The sequence below is a fragment of the Durio zibethinus genome, chromosome 1 (genome assembly GCF_047325235.1).
Source record: "Durio zibethinus cultivar Kanyao isolate XHJ-2024 chromosome 1, ASM4732523v1, whole genome shotgun sequence".
In the NCBI taxonomy this organism is placed as follows: domain Eukaryota; kingdom Viridiplantae; phylum Streptophyta; class Magnoliopsida; order Malvales; family Malvaceae; genus Durio; species Durio zibethinus.
In genome coordinates, this window is record NC_143162.1 from 3,665,635 (window position 1) to 3,682,066 (window position 16,432).

The 16,432-nt window shown below is 31.9% G+C and overlaps 1 protein-coding gene, 1 long non-coding RNA gene and 1 pseudogene across 3 annotated transcripts; 2 read left to right on the plus strand and 1 right to left on the minus strand.

Annotated features, from left to right (window-relative positions):
* Positions 1-2,371: 2,371 nt before the first annotated feature.
* LOC111311722 (uncharacterized) lies at positions 2,372-8,790 on the plus strand. Its single transcript, XM_022911359.2, has 6 exons — positions 2,372-2,565; positions 2,843-3,300; positions 3,399-3,698; positions 3,979-4,023; positions 7,965-7,994; positions 8,132-8,790. Exons 2-6 carry the CDS (start codon positions 2,857-2,859, stop codon positions 8,495-8,497), a joined length of 1,185 nt encoding a protein of 394 aa, XP_022767094.2. The 5' UTR covers positions 2,372-2,565; positions 2,843-2,856; the 3' UTR covers positions 8,498-8,790.
* Positions 8,791-9,261: 471 nt separating this feature from the next.
* LOC149520279 (uncharacterized) lies at positions 9,262-11,191 on the plus strand. Its single transcript, XR_016341444.1, has 3 exons — positions 9,262-9,690; positions 9,770-9,891; positions 10,888-11,191. It is a non-coding gene; the product is annotated as an uncharacterized LOC149520279 (long non-coding RNA).
* Positions 11,069-15,862, minus strand: LOC149520280 (cell division protein FtsZ homolog 2-1, chloroplastic-like; annotated as a pseudogene). The gene is made up of 6 exons (XR_016341443.1): positions 15,527-15,862; positions 14,436-15,182; positions 13,346-13,644; positions 12,495-12,585; positions 11,778-11,902; positions 11,069-11,205 (listed from the first exon to the last, which is right to left on the minus strand). The product of XR_016341443.1 is annotated as a cell division protein FtsZ homolog 2-1, chloroplastic-like (transcript).
* Between the last annotated feature and the right edge of the window lie 570 nt (positions 15,863-16,432).

Here is a 16,432-nt window from a genome sequence, read left to right on the forward strand (position 1 = left end):
GTTAAAGAAAATAAAAATATCTAAAATTTATGAGTTTTTGATTGAATCGATCTCTTAAAATTAATTTTTTTTTAAATTAAATATATGATCGAATCTAATCAAATGATATAAAAAAAATTTGAAATCAAATTTTAAATAAATTTAATCTTATTTGACTCGATATATATAAAAAATTTATTTTTTAATTATGTATTTAATTTTATATTTATTTATATATTTTTAATTTTATATTTATATTAAAAATAATATTTTATTAATTTCAAATCGAATATGATTTTATATAATATCAAATTAAATCAAATTCAAATACAAAAATAATAAAAAAATTTATCGAATTGAATTTAAATTTTATATATTTAAAATCAAATTAAGTTCAATACGAGTAAAATTTCATTTCGATCTGATTCATTATCATCACTAATCATTATTAAATTACATAAAAGTAAATTTTATTTATTTTTTAATTTTCTTTTTTTTTTTTCAGGTAATCATTCGAGCGAACAAAAACTCTAGCTCTCATTAAATGTTATAGAAGTTAACCTTTTATTTAAAATAAAGATTTATATATAATCTTATCCATTTTAGTCTTTTATACTGAGTATTGGTTTTTAGAGTGCCATGTGTCATGTTGTGGTTAATCTTTTTTTTCTTTTTAAATTTTAAATTTTTTTACTTTTTCTTTTACAAAACTAATAGTTTTTTAAAAGGCTGTACATTTATGTCTAGCATTCGCATATAACAATTTTTTTTTATGCTTTTTATTTTTTAAATAAAAAATTAAGTACGATTTTCTTTAGTTTTATTTTTTTAGGGCACATTTGAGTGATGTGCAGTCCAACAATCCTGTTTCCTTCAATTATCACATGTCATTTTTAAGATTTTTTTTCTTTATTTTTTAAATTTTTTAAAAAATTATAAAATATATATATTTTAAAAAAAATTTGTTCACTTATATCAAAAATTTTTTTGCCATTTTAATTTTATATATATTTGTTAAGATCTACTTGATACTAATTGTATATTATGTGTTTATTTAATATATATATATTTTTTTTCTTTTGTAATTAGCAAATGTGTTGATGTTACATTCGAATTCGATTTTATTATTTTTAATCATTTTTTATTTAGATCAATTTTATAATAAAATGAGTTAATTAATAAAAATGACAAAATAATTAATATCATATGAGTTTTATTCATCTTGATTTGATGTAAGCATTTTTATAAAAAATGTATTAAATTAATTCAAAATAAGAGATCAGTTTAAATATATGCATGTCACTTTCACTTAATTTCTTTGGTATCTTTTGCCATTTTTCATTTTTTATATAATTAAACACATTTTTAACAATAAAACCCATAAATATGAATGGTAAAATAAAAAATTTTGACCCATAGTAAGTGCGGGGACTTATCTAGTTATATATAAAAATTAGATATATTAATATTTACTATAATACCTTATTTGTTTTTTTTTTTTATATAAAAGAGATGGTCATTTAAGGAGAATGGACTTTAAGTATTAAATTTTGAATTTCAAATTTGCTTGATATTGTTTTATAAAAATTATTGAATGAATTAATAATAATAAATACATATTATTTTTACTATTTATTTCATTAAAACTTAACATGTGGCATGTGGTGGTTTTTGTTTTTTTATTTTTTGAGATGGAATGAGAAAATTGATGAGTGATTTTTTTTTTTTTTTGGATTTTTATGATGTGGGAAGAGGATTACTTGGTTTTTTTTAACAGCTTTATTATTAGTATGTGTTGCTTTTTTAATTAGGCTTTTTTTTCAAAATAAAAATGATTTTTTTGTCAAATGTAATTTTTAAGAAGTTATATTATAATGAAAATAATTATTTTTTGTAAAATGTAATTATTACTATACAATTAAGCAACTTTGCATATTATTTATGTACAGAAAAAATTATATAAATAAATAATATATTTGATTATAATATTTAATTATAAATAAAAATTTAAAATTATCTAATTATTCATTTTAAATTAATTTAATATTTATATTGTTATCTTTAATTTTAAAAAGTAATATTTTAAAATAATTAATTTAATTTGTTATTACTATTATTATTATTATTATTTTTGCATAAATATTATGATTTTTTTTTTTTGTAAATAACGGATGATTCCACACTTAGATTTGTTTAATAAAAAAAAAGAAGTAAAAATAAAAAATATATCAATTTAATAATTAAAATTCAAAATCACCATTTTACTTTATTACTTTAGAGGTGAACTATTAAATTAACAAATTTTTACTCGCAATTTCATTCCATTTTTCGTCGCGCGCAAAACATTGCTCTCCAGTTCACCTAGTACAGGTCGAACTGGACAATGGTCTCCAGTTCACCTAGTACAGGTCAAACTGGACAATGGAGTATTCTCGCGCCAAATTAGACTGAGGCTGCAAACTCGATCGTTCTCTGTGGCTATATAGTTAGGTTAGAGGGTTGTAAAGCCCTCCAAGTCAAGTGGTTGATTTCTCTCTCTTTATTCTTCGGCCGCCATCTCTTTTCTTCTGTCGAGACATCCAATCAGTGAGTAATCATGTATCTTGTTTTGATTTGCAAAATTAATTTGCTTTAATTGTTTCTTTAATAGTTTTGGGACATGGTGTTGGTGAATTGAATTGCAAACCCTGTCGTTGATTAATTGTTTCTTCTTTCTATTTCTGCTTCGAATTCGAAAAACAAAGACCAATGTTTCCATACCTATTAAATTATCTGATCTGAGTTTACTTACTCAAAATCTAACTGGTTAGTACTTAGTGCTAAGAACAATTTTTGTTACCTTTTTCTTGGCAATTTATACCAGATTTGTGCAGCAAGATGTTGAGCAAGTGCACTTATCTTCTGTCGCTCTTGCTCTTCCTCTGTGCTGATGATGATTGCGAAAGGGACCTATTGCCGGATGAGAGTGCTACATCAAAGGGACCCAGTGCCGGTGGTGATTGCGAAAGGGACCTAGTTCCGGATAAGAGTCCTACATCTGAAGCACAGAATGACATGAGCCAACCATTACTGTCGCCAAATCATAACAAAAAAAAGTTGAGCCCCATAAAAAGAAAACAGCAAGATTCCAACGAATTATCAAAACGAAGAAGCATCAAAGGGAGTTGCACCAGTACCTTCCATGTTGGAGAACCATCTGAAGTTTCCCAAACACCAAAACCAAAAGGAAAAGGAGTGCCTGTAGAAGAACTTCTCAAGAAGCATTCTGCCTTGAAAGTACTAAAAATTCTCGGGGACAGAGTTAATCGACAGATAAAGATTGTAATCCATTTTAATTCGCAAATTTCACATTAATTAATTTTTATTGTATCCATCATCCATGGTTTTGTTTTTATTAACTCTTGTTTGTATAAATGAAGGACGAGACGGCAGGCCTATACTCTTGTGTAAGTTTAATGAAGTACGTGATGGAGAACAAAGTCCTTGACCTCAATCAACCAATACTTGATTCCCTCAACCGAATCCAAAAGAAATTGCCACCACGGACTGACCTCAAGAACATAAAGAAGAAGATCAAGGAAGAGTTGGACAAAGAACGAAAGAAGAAAAATGGGGCCAGGAGAGCTGGTGCAGCAACGATGGAAGTAACAGATGAAATGAAGCAGACATTGAAAGAAATAGAAAAGATGATAGAAAGGTCAATTGAAAAACGGCGAGAGGTACCTTTTCTTCCCTCGCTCTCCTCTTACTCTTTTTTCTTGAATCTTGCAATAATATCTTCAAGACCAACAAGCGGGTAGGAATGAACAAAAGAAATTGATTCATTTTGATCTCCTTGGCACTCTCCTTTATAAATCCTTGTAGTAAACATGATAATTTTGTAATTTACTCAATTTTTTTAGTTCTAAATCTAGTTACTACTTTGATTTCATTTGATTTCATTTGATTTGAATGTAGTTACTATTTGATGTCTCTATTCCTAACTTTTCTGTTTTTCAGGACACTACAAAAGTAGAGAACCTTGAAAAAATCCTCACAACTGAGGTATGCAGATTTCTTGCCATTGATATACTGTGTTACCTTTTAACCTATAGTATTATTCCTTCAATAAGATGATTGTTTATCATTTATAAATCACCTTGAATACAAATTTTAAAAGAATTAGGGATAATCGTAACGTGCCTTTAAAGTTAGAGGTAAAGTTATATAAACCAACTATAAAATCTGTATTGTTATATGAAACTGAGTGTTGGATTGTTAAAAAATAATATAAAAAGAAAATGAGTGTAACTGAGATGAGGATGTTTAGATGAATATGTAGTAAGATTAGAAGAGACAAAATCAGAAATGAAGACATTCGAGAAAAATTATGATTAGTCTAAATTGAGGAAATGATAAGAGAGGGCCGTTTGAGATGGTTTGGCAATGTAAAATGTAGGTCTACTTGTGCACCAATTAGGAGATGTGAGCTTCTAGATTTAGGAGCAAAACTTCTAAGGGCAAACCACAAAAGATGTGGATGCAAGTAATCAAACATTATATAAGGGTCAAGGAAATAGATGAAACAGATGTTGTGAATAAAAATAAGTGGCACAAGAAGATTCGAAATTATGACCTAATGTGATTCTCTTTTGGTTTTTCATACAACTAACTCCAGAGTTATGGAATATGAGACTTAGTTTGTTATTGTTGTTATAGGGACAATTAGGATTGTCCCTGAAAGCTGCAAAATTGTTCCTATATTTTTGGAAAGGATTATGGTCATCCTGATCCGACTAAGCATATTTTAAAAATTATGTGCCTAAAATTATTGGAGACAATTGCACACCAATTGTCTTTAACATTAAACTTGACTTTCGTACTTGCTAAAATAGTAAAAGGGTCTCTGAATTTAATTATTTTATTTAGATAAGTTTTTATATTTTTATTGTATTCAAATAAGTCCATCTTGAATTTGTACCTAAATAAACCCTTAACATAAATCCATTTTTTGTTTGAAATAAAAGCTTATGTGGGTACAAATTAAAAAAAAAAAAGAGCTTATTACGATACAATAAAAGTATAAAGGTTTATTTAAGTAATGTAGTTATGTTTAAGGGTTTTTCTAGTGTTTTAGTCTTTTCATTTTTAAACTTGTAGGAACATTATTGTCTTAAAACTTATAAGAGTTTTGAATCTCTTTGGTGATGTTAGTCTTCCTCAAATTAATACTATATGATTTAAGATGATAAACATCTCTAATTCTATGTAAGCATATGTCAAAAAGAGTCTTTAAGGATCACTGATGGAACCTCCTTCGACATTATTAGGTATGTTACTAGGAATGATTGAAGTCCTATTTCAATATCATCCAGACACATACTCGTATCCGACTCGCATTCAACCAACATATCCATGTTTGTGTTTGGCTAAAAAGTCTCAATGCAATCACACCAGCAAAAGCGAAATTAAATAATCAATCAAACACATAAGAGACAGTAATTTAACATGATTCGGTTCAATTGACCTACATCCACAAATGAGAAGTAAGATCCACTAGTTGTAAAGAATTACAAGCATACATCAAATCAAATACTCATAACTAATACCTATAGACCATCTTAATCTTCTCTAATCCTATAAAATATTTTTAACCCAAACAAACACTTCACATGTACACTTTTTCAACATAAACACATACCCATTTGCACCCATACATCATATCTATGTGAACTTTCTCAATTTCCTTTAGTCTACTCCCAAACATTCAAACATATACACCCATAAGACGTAAATCTCCAATACTCCTATGGGGTGTCTATTTTACAAAATCCTATAACTTTCTTATATATTTTTCTCATACCTAACCTTGTAGAGATTTCACCTATTTATAACCATACAAACTTACCTATTAAGCATCTTTTTCTTTTTAGAATTCTTCTTCTGCAAATCAAACTTGTTTATTAAGAATCCCTTTCTTTTTAGAATTCTTCTTCTGCAAGTTTTCTTGTCCATTAAGTAATATCTAACAAATTTCAAATAAATTTTTTATGGGATTTGAGTCATTATTCCTAACAATCTTCACCTTAACTCAAATTTCATCAAATCATCTATCTTTATACTAGACATACTTGGCTCCACCTGCAATGAAAATCTTACAATCTTCTTTTATGTATCTTCACGCTTCACGCAAACCAATCCTTAAAACACAAACTCAAACTTCTTCCTTGAATCGAGGTCCTCTAAGCTTGCCTCTTTTCATGTCTTGAACCATGTTTTGATACCACTTGTTGGGCTAAAAAGTCTCAAACCAATCACACCAGCGGAAGCGAAATCAAATAATTAATCAAACATACAAGAGACAATAATTCAACGTGGTTCAGTCCAACTAACCTATGTCCACGAATGAGAAATAAGATTCATTAATTGTAAAAAATTACAAACATACATCAAATCAAATCAAATTCTCATAACTAATACCCATAAACCTGCTTAATCTCCTCTAGTTCTATGGAATATTCTCAACCCAAACAAACACTTTTCATGTGTACCCTTTCAACACAAACACATACCCATTTGCACCCATACATCATACTTATATGAACCCTCTCAATCTTTGTTAGTCTATTCCCAAACATTCAAACATACACACTCATAAGATGTAAATCTCAAGTACTCCTATGAGGTGTCTATCTCATAAAAATCCTACAACTCTCTTACATCTTTTTCTCATATCTAACCTTGTAGAGACTTCACCTATTTATAACCATACAAACTTATCTATTAAGAATTCATTTCCTTTTAGAATTTTTCTTCTGCAAGTATTCTTGTCCATCAAATAATATTTAACAAATTTTAAATAAATCTTTTATGAGATTTGAATTACTATTCCTAACAGTTTAGATATGGGTAGTTCTAAAAAATAAAGAATTAAAGCTCCTTCAACATTATTAGGAATGACTATGTTTCTAAGATTGGAGGTGAATGAAGTCCTCTTAATTTCTATATTATTGGGGACGACTAATGTTGTCATATATTTGCTTTAAGTGCTGAGGTAAATGTCTTATCTATATGTGCAATTTATAACATAGCAAAACTTAGACATTCAGCATGATGATAAACCAGGATGAGATATATAGATGTGATGAAAACTACCTCTAGAGAGACATATGCTATAGAAGCAGTTAGGGCAACCATCTTTCAAGTAAGAAGTGAATTTAGCATTATAAGATAGCTATATCGAATAAAAAAAATACTAATATGAATTGACTATAGAAGAGTTTTCTTTTAAAAAAAGATAAGAGCAACATAATGAGTGAAGCACAATAAACTCAAGTGCTATAAACTTTGTACCTGCAAGAGTAGGGTATTCTTTCTGACACCAGGATGACCGGCAATCACTCAACTACTTTGTACGGTTTCAAGTTGCCATGGATAGCATGAAGTACATATGGTGCAAGGTGGGCTGTCACAGGCGACTGGAGGTCGGGCGTGCTCAAATGAAACTGATCGGGTTCTAATCCTGCCTTTCCATTTCCAGTAGTGGCCGGCAAGACTACATAAGTTTCACGTTATGCGTTTTATAGCACAAGTTTTATAACATAAGTTTTATTGCTAAACTTATTGTCTCTCGTGAAAACAAAAAATAGCACAAACAACAAAAAGAAGGGGCAGTGACACTGGCAATCTTCCACCTGTATAGCTAATTAGAATGGGCAGAAACGAAAAAGAGAAACAACTCAATGAATTCATTGTACCATATATATTATATTCAAAATGGGATCTATTGCTACAACTCTCGCTGAAATCTGGAGAATAGATTCATTGAAAACGCCTTCTCTCTTTTCGTTGAAAAAGCATCTTGCTTGATTTGTCCTGCATCCACCTCTCTTGCCTCTGTGTTTTCTGGATTATCTGGCTTCAGTGTTTCAAGTCATCGGTCTTAGACTTGTCCCTGTTTACAGCTTGTAATGTCGATGATTTATTTATTTTCTCTTAAATTTCAGGGGGTTAGCGTGGATACTCTAAGAGAAGAGGTATGATATTTACTTCCATTGCACAAATTATCATGTTAACTTTGTTGGTGGAATCTAAAAGCTCCGACTGACAATGAATTATATATATATATATGCTTAATGCTTATGTGGGTCTTCTTCCATGTTTGCTGTGTTAGCTTTCTTCGGCATTTCCATGGCTTTTCTGGGAGAAAACTGCAGCTAACGAGCCTACTGTTGATCAAGGAAGTTGGCGAACTCGTGAAAAGAAGCTTTTTGCCAAGGACAAGAACAAAGTGGATGTTTCAAATTTCCAAGGTTTGGAAGATGAAATAAAGACTGCCGAATTGAATGATCTTCCACACTACCTAAAACTTGTTGCTCGCAAATTGGAAGACCATCGTGGTGAAGCTACTGATTTTGCAGATGCCAATATTCTAGCTCTTCTCTTCAACAACCTCAAAGAGATGGAAAGTCTGCAACCTGAGCAACTCAACTTGGCTACGTTGTTTAAGTGGGGAGCTACAGTGAACAAGGCTAGATAACTTCATTACCAGGTTGATTTTGTTGAAATTCACTTGAAGAGAAGTTTGTTTGCTTACTTTGGTTTATTAATTTCAAAAGCATCGAAAAAGGGTCCGGAAATCAGAGGCTAAGTTCAAGGTCAAGATGAAGGTGATGGTTGTGGTTTTTATTTTCGTTGTCTCCATAACAACTTATTAGTGGTTTTTGTTGTTTTTAGTTCTTACTTGGAACATGAACTTTGAAGGTGTGTGGAGTTCTTTTTGGTATGTGGTATTGGGACAGTTACACTTTAATCATAAATTTGTGTTTGTGGTTTTTTTTTTTTTTTTTAATTTCAATTCTAAGTATTTGTAATTTTTTAGTTTAATCCTAACTCGTAAATGTTGAAGTAATTTTTTTAGCTGAAAAAGAGAAGAAATATGAATAGCTATGATCTAAACTTCTTTTTTCAAGAAAAAGTGAAGAATTAATATATTTATAATCATACTTTCTCCCTCTCGTTTTTTTATTTATATATTTTTGTGTCCTAAAATTATTTTATTAATATTTAAAATTAAAATTTAAAATTTTTATATTTTAAAATTATATTTATGATATTTTACTTTTTAACATTAATTTTTTTTTAAAATAAATAATATTTAGAAAAAATTAAATTTTAATATTAAAAATATTAAAATGTTTTTTTTTTAAATTTGGTGAAAATTAGTAACATACGACGAATGAATATAAAAAGAAGCTTCAAATGGGAAGGTTATATAAATAAAAAAATTAAAAAAAAAAAAACGAAATTCCAAAATAAATAAATAAATAAATAAATTTCGCATCCCTTTCTTGCCATCGCCTTCTTTCCTCTTCAATCTCAGGAGTCTTGTCTTTTCGATCCTCTTCAATTTGCTCCGCGACTGAAGCTGAAGAAACAATGACGACAGGGCGTATCCAATTTCCTCCTTTAATTCAGTCCCATTCCCATTCTTCATTTTGAATGTCCTGGCTGATTTTTTTTTAATTTTTTACAAACCCGTGGCTTCTCGGTTGTGAGCGACAGCCGCAAAGAAAATCGAGCTGGAGGCTGTGAGGCGGCAAACCCTGTCGTTGACCGACGCAGCCGGCTCCAGAATTCGTCACCTTCTTCAACAGCGCCAAAGACCTTTCCTTCGATTGGGTGTCAAGGCTCGCTGATGCAACGGCTTATCCTATACCCTGAATAACGCCGGTTCGCATCCTGTTTTAATATTTTTTATCTTTACTTTGGAAATGAATTAATATTGAATTTTGTTTTATGGAATTGGCAGATAGATGAGAAAGGAAAATTTGATGAATTGGTTGAGGACAAGGGCGTGAAAATACTATTTGATCCAAAAGGTTTGATGCATGTGATTGGAACCAAGATGGATTTTGTAGATGATAAACTCAGGTACCTAAAGATTTAATCTTTTAGTAGTTTTATTTCAATTTGGTTACCAAATATTGTGTCTTTATATGATAAATTAGTGGTGATTAGTAAGTTGAGAAATATAAATTAGATTTAAAGCACTTGCTTTTGGCCAATCAAGAGTCATGAAAAGGTACCATTTGGTTGTGTTTGTGTTTTCTTCCCAGCTGGAAACCGGAACCGAAACTTTTTACTTGAACATTACATGAAAATTTTCAATTTGGGTTTCAGTTGTGCACCATGACATTTTCCAAATTCATTATATTTCGACCGTTGTCACCTCTTTGGTTCTACCTGTCTATTGTCACGATATTTCCAAGTTCATAGATAACATGGATGCATATTATGGGCACTCTACCGGTCACCATCTCCCCCTTCACTGCAATGTTCTTATTGTTTCTCATTATTCTCTCTTAGACGAGAATGCTGATCCCTAGCCACTATCACATTCCTGCTTACTCGGCCAACTATTGCACATTTTCTCACATTTACATTGCTAATGCTTCTGTCTTCATCTAACTAGGTTATTATCCTCTCTCTCTCTCTCTGAGTTTGCACACACACATGTGTGTGTCTCCAATTCAAATGCTTTATAGCAGACTGCTGATGCTGTCCGCTTCCCCCCTGTTACCCTTCTTAAACAATTTAGTTGGCTGATACCATACTGTAGTAAAGCAACATTTCTTTTTGCACGTATGTTAACGTGAGGTAGAGATTGCTTTTGTTGGATTATCAAATAATTTATAAACTTAGGTGGTTGTTGTGGGAATAATTTTTTTTTCTTTAGAGGGTCTTTAACTGGATAAAAGGTGATGTTGCACGTGGAAACATCCAGCATGTAGGGAGCTTTGATGTTAGCAACGTTTAACTTTATTTGATATGTGCTTGCATGAATTTAAATGCTTTGTGTTACAGAAACTGGCTTGTATTTGTTGATTTTTTTCCTGTTTTAATTTGTATTCTATTCTTTCTATACAGGTCTTGAGTTCGTTTTTATCAATCCACACTCTAAAAGGCAGTGTGGATGTGGCGAGTCTTTCATGACAACATCTTGTAGTAGTGGTGGAGCTGCTAAACAAGGTGTTACATGGGATTTCAAAAACCGTGTAATAAGATAGGTATTGAACTAACCTACTTGATTCGAGGGAGCTCCTTAATTCACCACTCAAATAAACTAGGAGGAAACATTTATCCGCAAACCAGGTGAACTTTTATAGCAATTTTTGCCAGCTGATTTAATGAGTAGAAGTGGAGTACGGTATACTCCACATATATAACCTCAGCCGCAGCATTAACCTACAGAAATTATTAAATGAGATGGAAAAAAAAATATGAAGGCATATGCTAAACAAGGGGAACATTCAAGATAATCAAGGTCTCCGGTGTACAATATTTCAGTCACCATGCAGACAATTTGTGTTATTGGTGCGTGCGTGCATGCGTGTTGGGGGGGAGGATAGGTGTTAACTTAAGTTGCTGGAGGGTCAATCATGCATCAGGACAGAAAAAATATAACAACACTGTGGAGACATTCCCACAATCTAGGCACAAAGATATTGAGAAAACAGTAGGCTTACAAGAACTCAAAATTGAAACATATTTCAGAAGTAATCAGTGGCTGGAGGTGTGACATTTCCTACAATTGGTTCCTCTCTAAAAAGGAGTATGCACATTTCAGATATGGTGGGGCTGCTCAGGCTTCAATAACTCTTCTCTTACTTGGAAGGGTTCCACTCACATATAACCAATAATTTGGAGCACTAGATATAGGAAAAAAAGGTATAGCTAGATAGTATAAATAATGTACATATTGCCAGCACACCCACCCTAACACACAGATGCAGGGGGAATTAGAGACAGAGGGTTACCTCAAACAAGGTTAAATCACTTCCACCAGTTATGTTCCACACAATTCCAGTAGCCCTTTCTATACCAAGATCTAACAAAGGTGATTGGATAGCATTTAGTGCAGCATCTCTTGCCCTTGTTTTCCCTACAAACCAGAAGAAAACAATTAGAGCATAATAACGAATCTGCAACCAAGTGACTTGTCAATGAAAAGGCAATTTAAAAAACTGAATTACCAATTAATAAACCAAAGCATCACGATAAGAAGAGATATCAGGCCATATGATGTGTAAAATTTGTTTCTTTCAAGATAAAACATCAATATGTACAGCCAAGAAAAGGAAGAAGGAAAGAAAATGGACAAGCTACCATCACTTCAATTTTTGTCACAGGGAAAAAAAAGAGGTAGAAACTTCATGCATTTAAATTCGTAGCTGTTGCACATTCAGTTCTGAGAGAAAAAAGGTCAAATTTGTGCCATCTTTAGCATTTATAAAACACAGGTGAGGTGAGAAACATGTAACATGATGGTGGCCCACATTCTCGCATCAATATATGAACCAGAAGGTAAAGCCCGAGAAACCCCTATTTTTTTTCACTTTTTATGCTGCTCTTTTCTCCCTACTTCTTCCTTATATCCTTTTGCTCAGAAAGGAATGGGAGAGTATGTGTGATAAGACAAACAACCTGAAATCTTAAAGCCTTGATAGGAAAAGCTAAAGATCTCTTTGAATTACCAGTAGCAGTTCCTATACCCATCAGTGAAGAACCTGCATTTGCCATTATAGTTCGCACATCAGCAAAATCCACATTGACTAGCCCTGGAATCTGCAATCAGGAAACTCACAACCAATTAGAGTGTACAAGTATGGTCCCAAGTTCATAATACTTCAAACTTTGCACTACCCAAAGCATTACAGATATGAATTGCTGGTCAAGCAAATATACTGCCTTTTACAGGTTCCATGGTTCCATTCCAGAGCTCTGGTATTAATGGAATTTAGAAGCTCCAATGACCAAAGTTATCCCAACTATCTAAGATACAAAGACACTTACTACCACTTTGGTTTAATAAAATATGGACCTTGGAAAATATAGGAGACCTTGGAATAAAGATCATGCTTGATAATGAATCATAGTTATTATTTACAAGAAAAAGGATCTAAAAATTTCATCAAAAAGTGCAGCCCCCAAGAATTATACTGACAAAGGGAATAAATGGACACACCAGTTTTTTCCATCCAAAGCCTACAAATCAAAAACTTCATACTGAAAGGGGGGAAAAGACACAATAAAGGCAGAACTAAACTATTAGTTCATCCTTGCCATCTAATAAATTAGGGAAATTTAAGGTGCACAAATGTTCCTATCACTGATTGATTGTAACATATAAAAAAAAAAAAAATCCCATACAATTGTCAACAATATTGGAAGGAGAGTCTCAATTTTCAAGGACTATGTGAGGAGAAGGAAAGAAAATGACATTATGGTTATATATCTTTTGTCTAAGTATTTGGGTTTCAACTCAATCATGAAACTACATAGTTAGATTAGGAGGTTTCCAATAGTTTCTAGAAGCATCCCATACCATAATTATATCAGAGATACCACGAACACCTTGTCGAAGAATATCATCAGCCAGATTAAATGCTTCTGTTACTGGAGTAGACTGGGAAACAGCAGTCAACAACTTGTCATTTGGAATAACAATTAGTGTGTCAACATTCTCTCTCAGAGCTGCAATGCCTTCCTGTGCTTGAACAGCCCTCCTTCTTCCCTCAAAAGAAAAAGGGGTAGTGACAATACCAACAGTTAATATACCCATGGACTTTGCAACCCTGCAATTACAGGAGCTCCACCAGTTCCACTCCCTCCACCCATTCCAGCCTGCAAAAGCAAACTTGAAGTCCTGGGTAAAATTTTAAAGAACGATACTAGAAGGCGAAAGAAATCCTAGATCCTTTGATCTAACCCTAATTTTTAACTTGGCAAATATCAATCTATCAGAGCCATGTGCAACATCAGCAGAACAAAAATGGTTTAACCACTGGCAATTTAAAGAACAAAAGTATCAAGGACAAAAATTAACCATGAATTAAATTAGTTCATGAATCATCAAATAGAAGACAAAACAAACACTAGGACAAATATTATGGAGTTTTAACTTAAATGGCTAATAACACACATCTGATGCTTCGCATGTAATAACAAGTCGAGCTTGCTGTCACTGAAATAATACATAATTTTTACCACTCCTTGACACTATAGACTTTGCACATAACTCATTAACCATTCAATTGATTGAATAGGTTTCATGAAACAAGAAACCACATATCATTAGCGAGATTAGTTGTGTTTATTTTATGACCAATGAATATTTGCTATAAATAGGAGGATTCAAACACTTTCTTTGACAAATATCCTTGACCAGTCTCCTAGAGGGGTCTAGTTAGTAATAATAAACAGAACATAAAACTATTTTTCTTGTAGCATAGCATATTTTGCTTGTTTTCGTGTGTTATTGTTTGTAATATTTTTTCATAGAAATACTAATTTTAAATAAAAGCATAGAAACAGAGACAGTTTAGATCCAAGACACTCATGAAATCAGATTAATAATAATAGCAATAATCAAATTCTACGCAAATGATTAAAATTGGAGATGGATGAGAACTTACAGTAACAAAAACCATATCAGCACCACAAAGAGCCTCTTCTATTGACCCTTTGCTTTCTTTGGCAGCATTCATGCCAATCTCTGGGTTCCCACCAGCACCTAGACCCCTAGTTAGCTCCTGACCAATGCTCAGGAAAGACAGGTGACATTTTCATGGCTTGAACATCAGTGTTAACAATCCAGAACTCTACACCCTTCATTGAGCTCTCTATCATGCGATTAACAGCATTTGATCCACCACCTCCAACACCAATAACTTTGATCTTAGCTTCATTATAATTACCTGAACCAGACATGTCTCGTAAGCTCTCAGTGACACTTCCACTAGAACTATCCTTTCTTGGGTTGGTTATTGTATTGTTCCCTTCACCTCTAAGCATTGAAACTTCAGGATGCAGATTCAGAAAAGGGTCTTTATTTTGATACGGCTGACACTATGAGAGTTGGCAGAGCATCTAAAGCGAGTCATCATAGACCTTTGGCTAGCACTTGAAAACCCACTTTTCCTACCACACATTTTAAGGTAGCTACCTCTCCCTAGAGGATTCTCCATTACCACTCTCCCTCCAAGAACATTAAGTACCGCCATTGATCTACTATCTGAAGGTGTAAAATAGGGCGATATAGCAGTCGCCATGTGAAAAGCAGCACTAAGAATCAGATTTAATTACGCTATTATAGAAGCCAGAAAATTTAAAGTCCAAAATAGCTTAACTTAAAGTTGCACACTCAAATTTTCTTTCAATACCTGCATAAAACACAGAATAAAATCAAAACTATATTCCAAAATATTTTAGAAAAACCCATTAACTTTTTAAATTAAAGAGAACAAAAAACTTATAAACTATGAAGCATAACATCAAACAAGTTTGCAAAATACATTCAGAAATTAAAAAAAAAATACAAACTACCCAAAATGCTTCAACTTTAAAGTACAGGAACAAGATTCACACAATTCACAACAGAAAGTCCAATCTTGCAGATAAAAACGCAAAATCAGAAATTAAAAGAAAAAATTGTATAAACAAGAGAAAATGCATCAAAAGAGAAAATGACATCTGGGTTTTAAAGAGAAAGAGGAAAAGAGAAAACCTGAAAGAGATGCAGAGTCGAAGGTAACAGAAACAGCGAAGTTCCCCAAAGGCATTTGGGTGCTAAAGCCCAAAAGGGAGTGGAAATGGGGTGAAATGGCAGAAGTTTTTTTTTTTTTTTTTAGTTGATTTCAGGGCTTGAGACTCTCTTTTTTGGCTATGCGATTTGTTTTGTCAGGTTATTGTTGATAAAAAAAAAAAATTTAAGTAAAAAAAGTAAAAAATAAAACCCGATGTTACCAACAAAAAGGTAGTACTCCAAAAAAAAAGGGAAAAGGAAAGACATGAATTAATGCGATTAATGAATAGGACCCTTATCGGCCAGGGATTAAGTGGCAGTGAATTTCTGGTCCCTTAAAATGCTTAAACCCTTGTTTCTTTCGTATTCCTTTTTTCTAACGAGGGCCCAAGAAAAGTTGAGTTTTTCCTGTCCAAGAATTGCGAAATGATTTAGACCTTTCCTGTGAAGTGGAGAGAAGTTTCTATTTTTTAACACCCCAAAAAATCCCAAGTTGTCGACAACCCACACCAAGTCCAAAGTTTTCATTTTTTTTTACTACTGCTGACCGGGCTTGCTGAGGTAATCCAAAATATTTTTTTTTTTTTCCATTCCTTCTCCCTCTCCTTCTGTTCCCACTATGACTCCTTTTCAGCCATTATTTTGCGAGGTCATATTTATTTAGACGAACGATAAGATTAATTTTAATAAAATTAAAAATAAAAATAAAAATAAAATTATTTATTATGATGATGAGATTAAATATTATATTTATAAAATTAAAATTAATAAAATATGTATTTAAATGTAAAAATAATGATGACGATAAAATTTAAAAAAAATTATTAAAAACATTAGAATATAAATTATATTAACAAAAATTTTAAATTATTTAATATTTATAAAATT